The sequence below is a fragment of the Oncorhynchus masou genome, unplaced genomic scaffold, assembly GCF_036934945.1.
Source record: "Oncorhynchus masou masou isolate Uvic2021 unplaced genomic scaffold, UVic_Omas_1.1 unplaced_scaffold_1281, whole genome shotgun sequence".
In the NCBI taxonomy this organism is placed as follows: domain Eukaryota; kingdom Metazoa; phylum Chordata; class Actinopteri; order Salmoniformes; family Salmonidae; genus Oncorhynchus; species Oncorhynchus masou.
This window is the reverse complement of record NW_027002649.1, coordinates 148,905-166,776: the sequence shown is the minus strand read 5'-3', so window position 1 is coordinate 166,776 and position 17,872 is coordinate 148,905. Positions and strand designations below refer to the sequence as shown.

General features: G+C 46.2%; 2 protein-coding genes across 4 annotated transcripts; both read left to right on the top strand.

The window, feature by feature from the left end:
• The first annotated feature begins 220 nt into the window (after positions 1 to 220).
• On the top strand, positions 221 to 11,546 carry LOC135530174 (synaptogyrin-1-like). The gene is made up of 5 exons (XM_064958548.1): positions 221 to 525; positions 7,102 to 7,190; positions 7,359 to 7,507; positions 9,123 to 9,268; positions 9,857 to 11,546. Exons 1-5 carry the CDS (start codon positions 427 to 429, stop codon positions 9,956 to 9,958), a joined length of 585 nt encoding a protein of 194 aa, XP_064814620.1. The 5' UTR covers positions 221 to 426; the 3' UTR covers positions 9,959 to 11,546.
• A 1,117-nt stretch (positions 11,547 to 12,663) lies between these two features.
• Positions 12,664 to 17,008, top strand: LOC135530173 (protein CutA homolog). Of its 3 annotated transcripts, none has more exons than XM_064958544.1 (7): positions 12,664 to 12,752; positions 13,136 to 13,217; positions 13,499 to 13,647; positions 15,674 to 15,733; positions 15,971 to 16,016; positions 16,159 to 16,208; positions 16,469 to 17,008. In XM_064958544.1, exons 3-7 carry the CDS (start codon positions 13,520 to 13,522, stop codon positions 16,566 to 16,568), a joined length of 384 nt encoding a protein of 127 aa, XP_064814616.1. In that variant the 5' UTR covers positions 12,664 to 12,752; positions 13,136 to 13,217; positions 13,499 to 13,519; the 3' UTR covers positions 16,569 to 17,008. The 3 variants fall into 3 exon arrangements, with proteins under 3 accessions (XP_064814616.1, XP_064814618.1, XP_064814617.1); XM_064958545.1 differs by lacking the exon at positions 12,664 to 12,752 and adding an exon at positions 12,759 to 12,903; XM_064958546.1 differs by lacking the exon at positions 15,674 to 15,733.
• Positions 17,009 to 17,872: the final 864 nt, after the last annotated feature.

The following is a 17,872-nucleotide window of genomic DNA, read 5'->3' as shown; positions in this document are numbered from 1 at the left end:
TTAGCACATCTTTACAACACTGTATATACACACACAATGATATTTGAAATGTCTTTATTCTTTTGGAATGTCTCTGAGTGTAATGTTTACTGTTCATTTTTATTGTGTATTTAACTTTAGTTTATTATCTACTTCACTCGCTTTGTTAACATATGTTTCCCATTCTAATAAAGCCATTGAATTGAATTGAGCGAGAGAGAGAAAAAAATCACAGCACAGGCAGATAGACAGCAACAGACACGAAGCGGGGATTTGAGATAGGACCAAATAGACTGAAGAGGGAGTTGGCGAGAGAGAGAGGGTCAATACGGGGACATATTGATTTGAGGAATATTGCGTCAAAATCGGTTAGAATAACTCTGTGTTCCCTGAGTGACGGGAAGGGAGATAACACACGCACGCACACACACCGTCCGGAGTCCGAAAATGGAGGGCATGGCATATGGAGCTGGGAAGGCTGGAGGTGCTTTCAACCCTATAACGTTCTTCCAGCAGCCACACACCATCCTCCGGATCCTCTCGTGGGTGAGTACCGTTACAGTTATATCGCCTATACCGTTACAGTGGCTACGTGCTGCTCATTTCAGGCTAATAACGGCGACGGTCGTTTGTTATGCATGTGTGTTTGACTCAAAATGTGCGCCTCTCGCTGGATGCCTCCCGGTTTTTCAATTCTCACTTTCCCACCAGTGCGTGCATGTGTACTTTAAGCATAACAGACCTGTCGCGTTAGCAACACTGTCCAAATGTGTTGTAGTCTAGTTGGAACCTGAAACATGGTCAATGTTTTGGGGATGCAAGCAACAAGGCGCACGACCCGACGCATGTGGCCTACGATTTTGAAGCGGTTGTAGCTATTGAACCTAGAGAAATGCAGCCATAAGCACAGTGCCCACGTGTTTTGTTGTAGTGTGTGCTTTGCCCCCTGTTCGATCTGTTAAATCCGAGGGAGCGTCCCAATTGGCATCCTATTCTCTATACAGTGCGCTATTTTTGACCTGGGAAATAGGGTGACAACTGTAAATCAACTACAATTAGTTTTTCGTTATTCATAAGAATTTGAGAAAGATTTAACTATTTTGGCTATGCATAAAGAATACATGCCTGGGCCTCTCCAGTGGCTCAGCAGTCTAAGGCACTGCATCCCAGTGCTTGAGACCTCACTACAGCCCCGGTTTCAATCCCCGGTTTTGTCAGAGCCGGCCGTGACCGGGAGAATCCTGAGGCCAGATTTTCCTTGTTAGATCGTGCTCTAGCGACTCCTTGTGGCAGACTTGGTGCCTGCAAGCTGACTTCGGTTGCCAGCTGTACGGTGTTTCCTCTGACACATTGGTGCGGGTTAAGTTAGCAATGTGGCTTGTAAGGGTCTTGTTTCGCAGGACGCATAGCACTCCTGGGTCCATACGGGAGTTGCAGCGATGGGACAAGACTGTAACTACCAATTGGGGTAAAAAAGTACCAAAAATATACAAAGATTCATGCCTTTCTATTCCTTACTAAATTAACTTGAAACTAGTCCACATATAGTCTAGATATTGTTTATTTATAGTGATCCAGTGGGCCTATAGTACAAGCAAAAAACTGTCTGGTGTAGCAGCCTTCACAGGGGGGTGTGGGTGTGTTTTCAGAGGGTTATACATACCATTGAATGGTCACCTATAGGCCACAACAATGACAGAATAAGAAGTTTCACTGATAAGAAATACCCCTTTAGGGACAGACAGACGGAGAGACAGACAGACATGTAGTCTACTCATCCATTTCGTACCAATGCTACAGAACAGAAATAACATAACTCATCCACTCCCTGTAGTTTATGTGATGGATAACCATAGAAATATAATCTATAGAAGGGACCTTACCATTCAAGGCAATTATGGTATAATGGGTGGTAGATTGTATTTCTATGGGATAACAGTGTTGAGGTCGCAGCTCAATGAATAGACTCTGATTAGAGATGACATGTTGTGGGAAGGGAAGTGTGTGTGTGTGTTTATGTGTACGCGCACACATTTTTCACATTCACCATTAGTACAACTGTGTCACTTCCTGTTTTCACTTTGTGGATGATAATAATTTCCTGTGTAGACATCTGCAGCTCCGCCTCCAGGCGTGACCTCAGAGAAACACCTTGGTTACTGTACCTATGGTAACAGCAGCAATTAGGATTAAACATATAAAGGTGTCAGTTGTTTTTGTTTTCCCTCTTTCTTATTCTTTCTCTCGAATCTCTCTTTATTCTCTTTCTCCTTATTCTCTATCTATCGCTCGCTCTCTCTCTCTCCTTATTCTGTCTGTCTCTACCTTTCTCTCTCCCTCTCCATCTCTCTGGCTGGTGTTGAGTTACAGTATATACAGGTTAAGTAGCAATAACGTTGCAGGATCACACATAGGTAGCAGAGAGAGAGAGAGAGAGAAAGGGACAGCTCTCATCTAACATCTTTCTTTCTCGTTCTCTCTTGTTTTCTTTCTCTCTCCTCCTGTAAAGTCATATGGACTACGCATGTATATTAGTACCTATATGTTCAGTAGTGGAGGCTTTGGTAGTGGAGGCAACAGTGTAGAAATATAATCTCTAGAAGGGGCTTGGAACCTCTTGAATGGGCAGGAATCAGGATTCTATGTTTGGTACTGACAGGCCCCCGATGTGCCCCACATTCTGACACCATACTGCTAAACACATTAGGCTTAATGACTAGAGGTCAGAGTACTGTACACTCACTCACACACTGTCACACACGCAGGCATGCATGCTAATGCAGACACATACGCACACAGGCTCACATGCACACACAAATATAAATTATTCTGGCAAATCTAATGCCTACTTTCAAAATGTCCCATCGGATTGTCACAAGATCAGGACCCCACGTGGTGGCCTGCACAATGCCTGCTTTGATTTGGGCCTGGGGCCTTGAGATGAGAAGGCTACAGGACAGGGCCTTGGAGAAAACACATTTACCTACTAGAGGGAGAAAGGGAGAGAGAAAGAGAGAGCGAGAGAGGGGGTAGAGAGCGAGAGGAGAACAGAGGGAGGGAAAGAGAACATTCCATGTGATGCCAAATACAATTCTGACCCAAGACCTTTTCTAACCCAATTAGCTACTAAGTGTGAGTCCCAAATGGCACCCTATTCCCTAAATAACATAGGGTAATGATCAAAAGTAGTGTACTATATAGGGAATAGGATGCCATTTAATTTGCCTGTTGATCTGAAATGCAGTGGTGTGTGTGTGTAAGAGATCACTAAGTCCCAAGGGGGATGTTGATTCCCAAAGCATTGTGGGGCACTGGGGGAAACACCAGGGGTTTTAATATAGAGAGTAAAAGGTCCAATTAATATGAAGGGAACTCCCCTATATACACATACAAAAAAATAAAGGGAACACTAAAATAACACATCCTAGATCTGAATGAATGAAATATTCTTATTAAATACCTTTTTCTTTACATAGTTGAATGTGCTGACAACAAAATCACACAAAAATTATCAATGGAAATCAAATGTATCAACCCATGGAGGTCAGGATTTGGAGTCTTAAATTAAAGTGGAAAACCACACTACAGGCTGATCCAACTTTGATGTAATGTCCTTAAAACAAGTCAAAATGAGGCTCCGTAGTGTGTGTGGCCTCCACGTGCCTGTGTGACCTCCCTACAACGCCAGGGCATGCTCCTGATGAGGTGGCGGATGGTCTCCTGAGGGATCTCCTCCCAGACCTGGACTAAAGCATATGCTAAAGCGAGACATGATGTCCCAGATGTGCTAAATTTGATTCAGGTCTGGGGAACGGGCGGGCCAGTCCATAGCATCAATGCCTTCCTCTTGCAGGAACTGCTGACACACTCCAGCCACATGAGGTCTAGCATTGTCTTGCATTAGGAGGAACCCAGGGCCAACCGCGCCAGCATATGGTCTCACAAGGGGTCTGAGGATCTTATCTCGGTACCTAATGGCAGTCAGGCTACCTCTGGCGAGCACATGGAGAGCTGTGCGGCCCCCCAAAGAAATACCATCCCACACCATGACTGACCCACCGCCAAACCGGTCATGCTGGAGGATGTTACAGGCAGCAGAACGTTCTCCACAGCGTCTCCAGCCTGTCACGTCTGTCACATGTGCTCAGTGTGAACCTGGTTTCATCTGTGAAGAGCACAGGGCGCCAGTGGCGAATTTGCCAATCTTGGTGTTCTCTGGCAAATGCTAAACGTCCCACCTGTGGACGTCGGGCCCTCATACCACCCTCATGGAGTCTGTTCCTGACCGTTTGAGCAGACACATGCACCTTTGTGGCCTGCTGGAGGTCATTTTGCAGGGCTCTGACAGTGCTCCTCCTGCTCCTCCTTGCACAAAGGTGGAGGTAGCGGTTCTGCTGCTGGGTTGTTGCCCTCCTACGGCCTCCTCCACATCTCCTGATGTACTGGCCTGTCTCCTGGTAGCGCCTCCATGCTCTGGACACTACGCTGACAGACACAGCAAACCTTCTTGCCATAGCTCGCATTTATGTTCCATCCTGGATGAGCTGCACTACCTGAGCCACTTGTGTGGGTTGTAGACTCCATCTCATGCTACCACTAGAGTGAAGGCACCGCCAGCATTCAAAAGTGACCAAAACATCAGCCAGGAAGCATAGGAACTGAGAAGTGGTCTGTGGTCACCAGCTGCAGAACCACTCCTTTATTGGGGGTGTCTTGCTAATTGCCTATAATTTCAACCTGTTGTCTATTCCATTTGCACAACAGCATGTGAAATGTATTGTCAATCAGTGTTGCTTCCTTAGTGGACAGTTTGATTTCACAGAAGTGTGATTGACTTGGAGTTACATTGTGTGTTTAAGTGTTCCCTTTATTTTTTGGAGCAGTGTATATACTCACACACACACACTCTGATTTGAGTCTTCATGTGGAACGATATGCTTCCTTTCAGCTCCAATGGCAGGTGTAATATTCAAATAAGGCATCAGAAACCATTCTACCAAAAAGAATACCAAAAGATATGCATGAACGCCTTTCATGTGTGTATGTTTGGTCTATTTTGACATTAGAATGATAGACAAGGATTGGAATGAGGTGTGTGTGTGTGCTTCCTTTCTCAAGAGGAGCAAGGGGAGATGAGAGATCAGTAGCATCCATCCCTCCCTCTAGCCATCCCTCTCTCTCTCTCTTTCTTCACAGATCACTTCAATTAGATGAGTGCTGAAGAGGGACCAGTGCTCAAAATAGAAGAAAATAAAGGCACCCAGAACAGGAAAGGGGGGACACTTTTTCTCCCAGTGGTTTAGATAGATGGAGAGGACCTTTTCTCCCAGTGGTTTAGATAGATGGAGAGGACCTTTTCTCCCAGTGGTTTAGATAGATGGAGAGGACCTATCCATCTCCCAGTGGTTTAGATAGATGGAGAGGACCTATCCATCTCCCAGTGGTTTAGATAGATGGAGAGGACCTATCCATCTCCCAGTGGTTTAGATAGATGGAGAGGACCTTTTCTCCCAGTGGTTTAGATAGATGGAGAGGACCTATCCATCTCTCAGTGGTTTAGTTAGATGGATAGGACCTTTTCTCTCAGTGGTTTAGATTGATAGAGCCTTTTATCTTAGGGCAATTCATAATTCCATTGACATCAATAAACAACTAAGTGAACATTTGACTTGAGTGAAATATAGGATTTGCCCCTTCGTAGAAATAGCATGAGCCCTATATTCTGCCTGTGTTTAGTACTGTAGGTATATTCTGCCACTGTTTATACTGTAGTGTAGTACTGTAGGTATATTCTGCCAGTGTTTATACTGTAGTGTAGTACTGTAGGTATATTCTGCCAGTGTTTGTACTGTAGTGTAGTACTGTAGGTATATTCTGCCAGTGTTTATACTGTAGTGTAGTACGGTAGGTATATTCTGCCAGTGTTTATATTGTAGGTATATTCTGCCAGTGTTTATACTGTAGTGTAGTACTGTAGGTATATTCTGCCAGTGTTTATACTGTAGTGTAGTACTGTAGGTATATTCTGCCAGTGTTTGTACTGTAGTGTAGTACTGTAGGTATATTCTGTCAGTGTTTATATTGTAGGTATATTCTGCCAGTGTTTATACTGTAGTGTAGTACTGTAGGTATATTCTGCCAGTGTTTATACTGTAGTGTAGTACTGTAGGTATATTCTGCCAGTGTTTGTACTGTAGGTATATTCTGACAGTGTTTATACTGTAGTGTAGTACTGTAGGTACATTCTGACAGTGTTTATACTGTAGTGTAGTACTGTAGGTATATTCTGACAGTGTTTATACTGTAGTGTAGTACTGTAGGTATATTCTGACAGTGTCTATACTGTAGTGTAGTACTGTAGGTATATTCTGACAGTGTTTATACTGTAGGGCAGTACTGTAGATATATTCTCTCTGTGTGTTTCAGTAGAGATATCAATCAAATGTATTTATAAAGCCCTTCTTACATCAGCTGATGTCACAAAGTGCTGTACATAAACCCATCCTAAAACCCCAAACAGCAATGCAGGTGTAGAAGCACGGTGGCTAGGAAAAACTCCCTAGAAAGGCCAGAACCTAGGAAGAAACCTCGAGAGGAACCAGGCTATGAGGGGTGGCCAGTCCTCTTCTGGCTGTGCCGGGTGGAGATTATAACAGAACATGTTCAAATGTTCATAAATGACCAGCAGGATCAAATAATAATAATCACAGTGGTTGCAGATGGTGCAGCAAGTCAGCACCTCAGGAGTAAATGTCATTTGGCTTTTCATAGCCGACTATTCAGAGTATCTCTACTGCTCCTGTTGTCTCTAGAGAGTTGAAAACAGCAGGTCTGGGACAGGTAACACGTCCGGTGAACAGGTCAGGATTCCATAGCCGTAGGCAGAACAGTTGCAACTGGAGCAGCAGCACGGCCAGGTGGACTGGGGATAGCAAGGAGTCATCAGGCCAGGTAGTCCTGAGGCATGGTCCTAGGGCTAGTGTGTGTATAGTAGGAATAGACTATTATCTTGGTGTGTATGGTTGACACTCAACACACTTCTTTCTGATCCTTCCCTCCTCCCCTTTCCTAATCTCTCCCTCCCATCTTCCCTCTCTCCCTCCTATCCTTCTCTCGTTACAGTTTTTCTCTATTGTGATCTTTGGTTCGATAGCCAACGAGGGTTACGTGAACCGACCGGACGAGGCCCAGGAGTTCTGTATTTTCAACAGGTGACACACACACACACACACACTGTAGTAGTTACTGCTCCTCTTCTATGACTCTGTCTGATCTCTTTGATATTCCATATGTGCATCTCATCTGTTATGGCTGTTGTTACTTGTTGTTGCCCGACACATTTCCCCATCGGGACAATACAGATATTGATTGATTGACAGGAACCAGAATGCGTGTAACTATGGACTCTTCATGGGAACCTTGGCCTTCCTCTGCTGTCTGGTCTTCCTGGCCCTGGATGTCTACTTCCCACAGATCAGCTCCGTCAAGGACCGCAAGAAGGCTGTACTGGCAGACGTAGGGGTTTCAGGTGAGTGGAAAGGGGGAGCAAGGAAGAGAGAGGGAGGAGATGTATGGAGAGGGAGTAAAGGGAAATGAGCGAGAGGTTGGATGGAAAGAGGGGAGAGAGGGGATAGATGTGTGTGGAGGGAGAGGATGGAGAGATGTGTGTAGAGGGAGAGAGGGGAGAGATGTGTGTAGAGGGAGAGAGGGGATAGATGTGTGTAGAGGGAGAGGATTGAGAGAGGGGAGAGATGTATGTAGAGGGGGATAGATGTGTGTGGAGGGAGAGGATGGAGAGATGTGTGTAGAGGGGGAGAGATGTGTGGGGAGAGATGTGTGTAGGGGAGAGGATGGAGAGGGAGAGATGTGTGTAGGGGGAGAGGATGGAGAGATGTGTGTGTAGAGGGAGAGGATGGAGAGAGGGGAGAGATGTGTGTAGAGGGAGAGGATGGAGAGAGGGGAGAGGTGTGTAGAGGGAGAGGATGGAGAGAGATGAGGGAGAGGATGGAGGGAGAAGAGAGATGTGGAAGAGGGTGGGTAATGTCTGTGTCCCACCTGCTCATTTAATGAGATGGAGCTTAACAACAGAAAACAAAAAACAAAATGGTCGATCTTCAGTGGTTTTCAACTACTGGTTGTCTATTGTTGCTGCTCACTTCCTGTCATGGGAGAGGGAGAGAAAGACACATCCATTACAAGCATATTAGACTGTGTGACGGGTTCTGCCTTCTGAGGTGGATGTAGTTACCGTAGGAACAGGTTGCTGAGTGACAAGAGGGTATGACATGGTCGCTGACTGTTGAGTTGTATAGTGAGCCTGCTTCTTTATTTCAAATCAAATCAACGTTTATTGGTTGCGTACACAATGTGCCGATGTTACCTCTCTCTCTCGCCATCTCTCCCTCTTTCTCTCTTCCTCTCTCTCTGTCTTGTTTTCTCTCTCTCTATTTCTCCATCTTTTCATGTATGTAACAAGCTGTATGTAACAAGCTGTATGTAACAAGCTGTATGTAACAAGCTGCATGTAACAAGCTGCATGTAACAAGCTGCATGTAACAAGCTGTATGCAACAAGCTGTATGCAACAAGCTGTATGCAACAAGCTGTATGCAACAAGCTGTATGTAACAAGCTGTATGTAACAAGCTGTATGTAACAAGCTGTATGTAACAACCTGTATGTAACACAGTGATGAGGCAATATGTATCAGCAACCTCCCGTCTTCCACTCACCCCCCTGTCTTCCACTCACCCCCCCCTGTCTTCCACTCACCCCCCCCTGTCTTCCACTCACCCTCCCCCTGTCTTCCACTCAACCCCCCTGTCTTCCACTCACCCCCCCCTGTCTTCCACTCACCCCCCCTCTCTTTATCCTTTCTGTCCCTTTAGTTCTAGTGAACTGACATGTAAGATTCAATGTGACCTTTCTAACTTCTGTTTTCTCCCTCCTTTCCTTCCTTTCTGCTCCCTCATCCTCCTTTCATTCCTCCCTCCCCTCTCTCACCCTGTCCCTCTACCTCCCTCTTTCCCTTCCATCCTCCTCCTCTTCTCTCCCTCTCTCCCTCCTCCTTTTCATCCCTCTCTTTTCTCGCGTTTTCTCTCTCACTCACATATATATATTTATTTATTTATTTTTCTCCCTGCAGCATTCTGGTCCTTCATGTGGTTCGTGGGGTTCTGTTTCCTGACCAACCAATGGCAGGTGGCAAAGCTGGAGGACAACCCCCTGAGGGAGGGAGGGGATGCCGCTCGTGCTGCTATCACCTTCGCCTTCTTCTCCATATTCACCTGGGTACGGTACACTTTACTCCTTTATAACACTATCACCTTCTTCTCCATATTCACCTGGGTACGGTACACTTTACTCCTTTATAACACTATCACCTTCTTCTCCATATTCACCTGGGTACGGTACACTTTACTCCTTTATAACACTATCACCTTCTTCTCCATATTCACCTGGGTACGGTACACTTTACTCCTTTATAACACTATCACCTTCTCCATATTCACCTGGGTACGGTACACTTTTCTCCTTTATAACACTATCACTTCATCCCTGTCTTCATTTTACGGTATCTTCATTTTACGGTATCTTCATTTTACAGTATCTTCAGTGAAAATGTTCAGAAGAACAGCCACCAATGGGCCTAGACATCTAAGTATAGGACCCTCGTCGTTTAGCAGGCACTTCTATCCAGAGCAACTTATTAAACTGTCAACACTGCAACATATTATTAGTACATGATCCATGTGGGAAGGGACTCCACAAAACTGTTGTTGCCAGCACCACGCTCAAGCCACTGAGCCATCGGGACCAACCAGCACCTCTGCCATGACCTTTGATCCCTAAGTCCTACCTGCTCTCTCTCTCCTCTAGGGTGGGCTGACTCTCTTCTCTATGGAGAGGCTAAAGAGTGTGTCCTTCCAAGAGGAATACCAGAAGCTGTTCACCCCTCAGCCCCCCATCCCACTAATATAATCTGTGTTCTTCTAATAACCTTCCAGCTCCCTTTGCTTTTAAAACTGCAGTCTGCAATTACAGCTTTTCACCCCCAGCCCCCCATTCCACTAATGTAATGTGTTGTTCTTATAGGAAATCTAGATCTCCAATCCCTCTTCAGCTAACCTCTTATTGCTTCTAGTCAGACGCTGCAGTGACTGTGATATCTCTGTATCACACACACACACACGCAGACACGCAGATACACACAGATACACACACACACACGCAGACACACACACACACACGCAGACACACATACAGCGTCGGCAGGCATCTACGGTAGGCTACCTCCACAATTTTGTGAAAGGCTGGCAAATTAGTTTGGTGTCTTTATAACTCAAAAGTCTTTAAAATGTTTTAGCTATTCAATAAATATGCACATTTAGTGAAAATACATTTTTATCACAGTTACTGCATATCTTCTTGTGCTCTTGTCTTTTTTATCTGACGAGTGTGAATGATTGTTTGTTTTTACCAAACCAAAGAGTGAGATGTGAATGGCTAAACGACTGCTTTGATAACTAACTAACCTGAGTGACTCAAGGCTCGCGTCTCAAAGGGCACCCTATTCCCTATGTAGTGCACTACTTTAGACCAGAGCCCTATTCCCTATGTAGTGCACTACTTTAGACCAGAGCCCTATTCCCTATGTAGTGCACTACTTTAGACCAGAGCCCTATTCCCTATGTAGTGCACTACTTTAGATCAGAGCTATAAAGGGAAAAGGGTGCAATTTGGGACACATTCAAGCAATTTAATAAAGATTTAACCTGGCTTTCCAGACAACTAATTCAATTCACTACCCTTTCCCTCTTTCTTTCTTTCTTTCCTTCTTTCTTTCAAACCTAATCCACAAATGCTGCATTTGTTTATCATCTCTTACACCTCTACCTAACCACACCCCATCCACCCCAAACCTCCACCTTCTACGATACCCATCCACCGTTCAACTACCCCCTCAAAACATCCCTTTCCAACCTACCCACTCCTCTCTACCTTACCCCTTAGCCTCTTCCACCTTCTTCACCCTCCTCCCTTCTATTTACCTCCACCTCACCACCCAATCTACACACCTCTCTCTCTCCACCTACCCCATCCCCACCCTAACCTCCTCAACCCTCCCACCGCACCTTCTTCACCCCACCTCCGTCCCTCTTCCCTTCATCTCACCCCCAACCTACACCCCGCTACCTCCCCACCTCCGTCCCTCTTCCCTTCATCTCACCCCCAACCTACACCCCTCTACCTCCCCACCTCGGTCCCTCTTCACTTCATCTCACCCCCAACCTACACCCCTCTACCTCCCCACCTCGGTCCCTCTTCACTTCATCTCACCCCCAACCTACACCCCTCTACCTCCCCACCTCCTTCCCTCTTCACTTCATCTCACCCCCAACCCCAACTATGCCCTACCACACCACTCTCTTCACCCACCTCCTCCCTCCCCAAGGCGGCCCAGTCCTTCTTCGGCTATCAGAGGTACCAGCTGGGGGCAGACTCTGCTCTCTTCTCCCAGGACTACATAGACCCCAGCCTGGATGCTGGGGCGGCCGGGGACCCCTACACCTCCTTCACGGCCGGGGGGGACGATCTGGGACAAGGAGCCCCTGTGGGGGGGTCCTCCTATCAGGGGATAAATGGCGAGGGGGTGGGGGGTACCAGGAGTACTGAGGGAGGAAAGGGGGTGGGGCATTGGAGGGTTGAAGGGTAGGGAGCGGGACGGGAGTGAAAAATGAAGGAGGCGTGGACCAGAGGGATGGAGGAAGGACAGGAGGAGGGGAGTGGTTGGAGGGATGGACTGTAGTTTGACGTAGCCTATCGACCGACCGAATCTGTAATTTAATCTACGGATATTGGGGTGTTCAAAAATAACATGACTATATTTAAGGACATTACTATGTGCTTTCTGTAAAAAGTTTAACTTGGGCTACTCAGTCAGTATGCTGTGTTATTGTGCTCAGATACAAGGAGAGGAACTAGTTTTATCTCTCCCTTGACCTATTTCCTTTCAGGGTCCAGAGAATTCGTTTTTATTTTGGAATAAAAATAATTTCAGTTTAAATACTCAAATTTGGTTATTTACCAAACTATGGGGAAAAAACGTTTGTTTTAATGTAACCTTTATTTAATTAGGCAAGTCCGTTAAAAACAAATTCTTATTTACAATGACCGCCTACACTGGCCAAACCTGGACGACGCTGGGCCAATTGTGCGCCGCACTATGGACTCCCAATCACGGCCGGATGTGATGTAGCTAGGAATGTGTGAACTTTCTCGGTGTTACAATAAACTGCAACAAAACAAAAATATGGTGTTACATTTTTTTTTCTTGATGTGATGCTTTTTAAACAATTAAAAGAAAAGAAAATACAACACTGACAAACTTTACAGTGAATTCATTTCTGGTCTTGCTTGTCGTGGTGGTGTTATATATTTTATGGTTTAAGGTTGCCATCTGCTGGCCAAAGCTAACATTGCAGCCATAAACCAGTTTAGCATTTATATACAATTACATTAATAAGCGAAACGACGTCAATAAAATCCCTACCACTGTCTGTATACCACTAGCATTACTACTAATAATACATTTTCCACATAATACGTTTGAAAATGTTACCATATCGACATAAATCTCGTGCGTCCAGCTCTGCTTTTGCATTTACGACCAATTGGTAAACAACCTATCCTGCTTTACGGCAGAGCTTAATCTTTACGTTAGGGAGTGGCAACAGTACACATTGCATCTAAACTGCTAACATACTGTCTAAAGGTAATTTTAGCTGGACAGTTTGAGTTGCTGTAGCATATGAATGTATTTGCTTTCCCGATATTGAAGAGCCTTTGGATGACATGATTGTGCATTTCGTATAGGAGGATTCTTTCGTTTCAAACCATTTCCGCAAAAGTCCTGTCCTGCATTTGTACGTGCCAAGTTACAGCGAGTTGAGCACACACAGTAAAGCAAATTAGCCGCTAGCTTCGTATTGTATGCTGTTTTTATCTAGTGCTAGTCCATAAGCAGAATTGTACTTTTCATTATTTGGACGTTTGCCTATGGTCGAACTTGTCATGCTATGAACCCATTGAACGTCATCTCTCCCGGGCTGCCATGTTTGATTGCTAATGCATGTATGTCACTTGCCCCTGCTGCAGAGTGCTGAATAGGCATTGCGCTTTGGACTGCCTGCTACAGAAGGATTGCAGGCTGGTGGACCTCTGAGGGTTATTCTTTGTGGTGAGTATGTGTCCCAAACCACAAGTAGTCAAGCTGTAGTCAAGTAGAATAGACACATTCAAGAAGTTGCTTAGCCGTCTGCAATCCAGTTTGTATATGCTTGTTGTCTTGCCAAATGTAACATACAGTGTAGCAAAATGTAGCCTCGTCCTAGCCATTGTAATATGCAGAAAGAGTGAAGTGGGTGGTTTGATTTAATGTATTTCTCGTGAAATATTTCCACCATAGAACGTTGTCTGTCAGTTCTTCTCCTAACCTCTGTTTACATGGCGACCCCCTAGATTGCGTTCCTTAGCGTGTTGATGCTCACGCTGCTGAGGACTGTGGGATTGAGAGCGTTCTCCATGGCGTCCGAGACCTACATGTCGGGCACACACTCTGCTGCCTTTGTCACCTGCCCCAACGAACAGGTGGCCAAAGATCTGGCCAGGTAACGGATAGACACAGACATACACAAACATTATAATCTGCTATGTATAATTGGGAATCAAGGCAGATGTCACCTCTATAAGACATTTCTATCGGCAATGTTCAGAAAGTTGCACTCTCCCGAATGCGAAGTTGATTCACACTATAGAGCCAAACTGAGCCAAGTTGAGCTGAACTGGTTACACACCCACCAGGGCTGAACTGGTTACACACCCACCAGGGCTGAACTGGTTACACATCCACCAGGGCTGAACTGGTTACACATCCACCAGGGCTGAACTGGTTACACATCCACCAGGGCTGAACTGGTTACACATCCACCTGGGCTGAACTGGTTACACATCCACCAGGGCTGAACTGGTTACACATCCACCAGGGCTGAACTGGTTACACATCCACCAGGGCTGAACTGGTTACACATCCACCAGGGCTGAACTGGTTACACATCCACCAGGGCTGAACTGGTTACACATCCACCAGGGCTGAACTGGTTACACATCCACCAGGGCTGAACTGGTTACACATCCACCAGGGCTGAACTGGTTACACATCCACCAGGGCTGAACTGGTTACACATCCACCAGGGCTGAACTGGTTACACATCCACCAGGGCTGAACTGGTTACACATCCACCAGGGCTGAACTGGTTACACATCCACCAGGGCTGAACTGGTTACACATCCACCAGGGCTGAACTGGTTACACATCCACCAGGGCTGAACTGGTTACACATCCACCAGGGCTGAACTGGTTACACATCCACCAGGGCTGAACTGGTTACACATCCACCAGGGCTGAACTGGTTACACATCCACCAGGGCTGAACTGGTTACACATCCACCAGGGCTGAACTGGTTACACATCCACCAGGGCTGAACTGGTTACACATCCACCAGGGCTGAACTGGTTACACATCCACCAGGGCTGAACTGGTTACACATCCACCAGGGCTGAACTGGTTACACACCCACCTGGGCTGAACTGGTTACACACCCACCTGGGCTGAACTGGTTACACACCCACCTGGGCTGAACTGGTTACACACCCACCTGGGCTGAACTGGTTACACACCCACCTGGGCTGAACTGGTTACACACCCACCTGGGCTGAACTGGTTACACATCCACCAGGGCTGAACTGGTTACACATCCACCAGGGCTGAACTGGTTACACACCCACCAGGGCTGAACTGGTTACACATCCACCTGGGCTGAACTGGTTACACATCCACCAGGGCTGAACTGGTTACACATCCACCAGGGCTGAACTGGTTACACACCCACCAGGGCTGAACTGGTTACACACCCACCAGGGCTGAACTGGTTACACACCCACCTGGGCTGAACTGGTTACACACCCACCTGGGCTGAACTGGTTACACACCCACCTGGGCTGAACTGGTTACACACCCACCAGGGCTGAACTGGTTACACATCCACCAGGGCTGAACTGGTTACACACCCACCAGGGCTGAACTGGTTACACACCCACCAGGGCTGAACTGGTTACACACCCACCAGGGCTGAACTGGTTACACACCCACCAGGGCTGAACTGGTTACACACCCACCTGGGCTGAACTGGTTACACACCCACCAGGGCTGAACTGGTTACACACCCACCAGGGCTGAACTGGTTACACACCCACTAGGGCTGAACTGGTTACACATCCACCAGGGCTGAACTGGTTACACATCCACCAGGGCTGAACTGGTTACACATCCACCAGGACTGAGCTGGTTACACACCCACCAGGGCTGAGCTGGTTACACACCCACCAGGGCTGAGCTGGTTACACACCCACCAGGGCTGAGCTGGTTACACACCCACCAGGGCTGAGCTGGTTACACACCCACCAGGGCTGCTTGAACCGTGCTGGAAAGGACCCTGTCAAAAGAAACTATCAGAGCCGGTATGGTTCGACGCCCTGTAGTCTGAATCATGGATTTGTTCACCATATTGTGCTGGATGCAGTTAATTGATCCAGTCTGATTGGTTGTTGTCATTGTCTCCCCCCCCACCTGACAGGGGAATCGTTGAGAAGAAGCTGGCTGCTTGTGTCAACATCGTCCCCCAAATCACATCTGTGTAAGTGTGGACCATAACAGATCAGAGATTAGAAACTGGGTGGTTTAAGTCCTGAATGCTGATTGGCTGACAGCCGTGGTATATCAGATCGTATACCATGGGTATGACACAACATGTATTTTTACTGCTGTAATTACGGCACCACGGCTAAGGGCTGTATCCAGGCACTCCACCACATATGAAGGGAATGGAAGGGTTACTGATTGGGATTGGCAACATGTCTCTGTTTCCTGTCAGATATGAGTGGCAGGGGAAGATCCAGGAGGATGGTGAAGTTTTGCTGGTGCGTATTCACACCTTTTTATTCCTGGTTCCACATGGACCTACAGTGTCTGTAAACATTGAATGAAGACTATGTATATATGTGCTTGGTTTATCTGAGTGTGGTGTAGCTAAAGTTCTAACTCGTTTCTTCCTGCTTTTAGATGATAAAGACCAGAAGTTCTAAGGTTGCATCTCTGGCAGAATATGTTAGGTAAGCTGTGTGTGTGTGTGTGTGTGTGTGTGTGCATATGTGTGTGCGTTCTTGTATTTCCCTCAGTTATAGGGATGATATGTAGTCTTCATACCAAATCAGGCAGTGGGGGTGTTTAATCAGTCCTTTCCCAGAATTACCATTGACATTTATCAGTGACTCATAGTAGCTGTGTACTGTCTGTGTGTGTGTGTGTGTGCGCGTTCATGCATTTGTCTATCTGGGTGTGTGTGACTCATGCTGTGTTTGCTTGCTAACAGGTCCAACCACCCATATGAAGTAGCAGAGGTCATCAGCCTACCCATAGAGCAGGGCAACCCACCCTACCTCAAGTGGCTTGGTGACACTGTACCAGAATGATGGGTGGATGGAAAGAGGAAGGGATGGGTGGATGGAGAGAGGAAGGGATGGGTGGATGGAGAGAGGAAGGGATGGGTGGATGGAGAGAGGAAGGGTTGGGTGGATGGAGAGAGGAAGGGGTGGGTGGATGGAGAGAGGAAGGGGTGGGTGGATGGAGAGAGGAAGGGGTGGGTGGATGGAGAGAGGAAGGGGTGGGTGGATGGAGAGAGGAAGGGCTGGGTGGATGGAGAGAGGAAGGGATGGGTGGAATTTATTTGGAATAATAAAATCTGCAGAAATGTGACTAAAAGTTATTTTTACTGTTTCAGTGTTGTCCTGGTTTTGACCAATAGAGGGATGCAGTGAAAGGTGTCTATCTACAGTCAGGTCCAAAATGATTGGCACCCTTGATAAAGATGAGAAAAAAGTCTGTATAAAAAATAAATACTACTAGTACTGAGCGTTATTGTATCATATATTATATTTTATGCTAATAAAGATGGGGGTCAGAATGATTGTTTTCAAACCCACACCCTGTGAGGATAACAGCACAAAGCCTTTTTGTAAAATATTTTACGAGATTGGAGAACACGTTGGAGGGACCTTACAGTCTTTAAGGATCCTTTCTATCATTTGTCTGCTCTTATGGACTGCCCATGGGGTTATTTTTGGCTTACACATCTTTTTTTCAACTGAAAACCCACCACTGGTGTGCGTGACCAAAGAGCTCTATTTTAATGTCATCCAGCAGATGTCAACACCATTGGTGTGCGTGATCAAAGAGCTCTATTTTAATGTCATCCAGCAGATGTCAACACCACTGGTGTGTGTGACCAAAGAGCTCTATTTTAATGTCATCCAGCAGATGTCAACACCACTGGTGTGTGTGACCAAAGAGCTCTACTTTAATGTCATCCAGCAGATGTCAACACCACTGGTGTGTGTGACCAAAGAGCTCTACTTTAATGTCATCCAGCAGATGTCAACACCACTGGTGTGTGTGACCAAAGAGCTCTACTTTAATGTCATCCAGCAGATGTCAACACCACTGGTGTGTGTGACCAAAGAGCTCTATTTTAATGTCATCCAGCAGATGTCAACACCACTGGTGTGTGTGACCAAAGAGCTCTATTTTAATGTCATCCAGCAGATGTAAACACCATTGGCACATGGACTGGATCTGGTGCTTTATCCTCGCAAGGTGAGGTGTTGAAAACGGGCGCCAATCATTTTAGCAAAAAGATAGAGGTGAGAAAAATATTACTTCTCAAAATCTTTCTCTGAGCGTATTAGTATAAAATAATATAATAACTGAGCATATAATA

Coding starts and splice junctions, on each gene's coding strand:
- LOC135530173 (XM_064958544.1), top strand. CDS start 13,520: ATGCTCACGCTGCTGAGGACTGTGGGATTGAGAGCGTTCTCCATGGCG. Junction 13,648..15,673: donor GTGGCCAAAGATCTGGCCAG/GTAACGGATAGA, acceptor CCCACCTGACAG/GGGAATCGTTGAGAAGAAGC. Junction 16,017..16,158: donor AGGATGGTGAAGTTTTGCTG/GTGCGTATTCAC, acceptor TCCTGCTTTTAG/ATGATAAAGACCAGAAGTTC.
- LOC135530174 (XM_064958548.1), top strand. CDS start 427: ATGGAGGGCATGGCATATGGAGCTGGGAAGGCTGGAGGTGCTTTCAAC. Junction 7,191..7,358: donor GAGTTCTGTATTTTCAACAG/GTGACACACACA, acceptor ATTGATTGACAG/GAACCAGAATGCGTGTAACT. Junction 9,269..9,856: donor TCTTCTCCATATTCACCTGG/GTACGGTACACT, acceptor TCTCTCCTCTAG/GGTGGGCTGACTCTCTTCTC.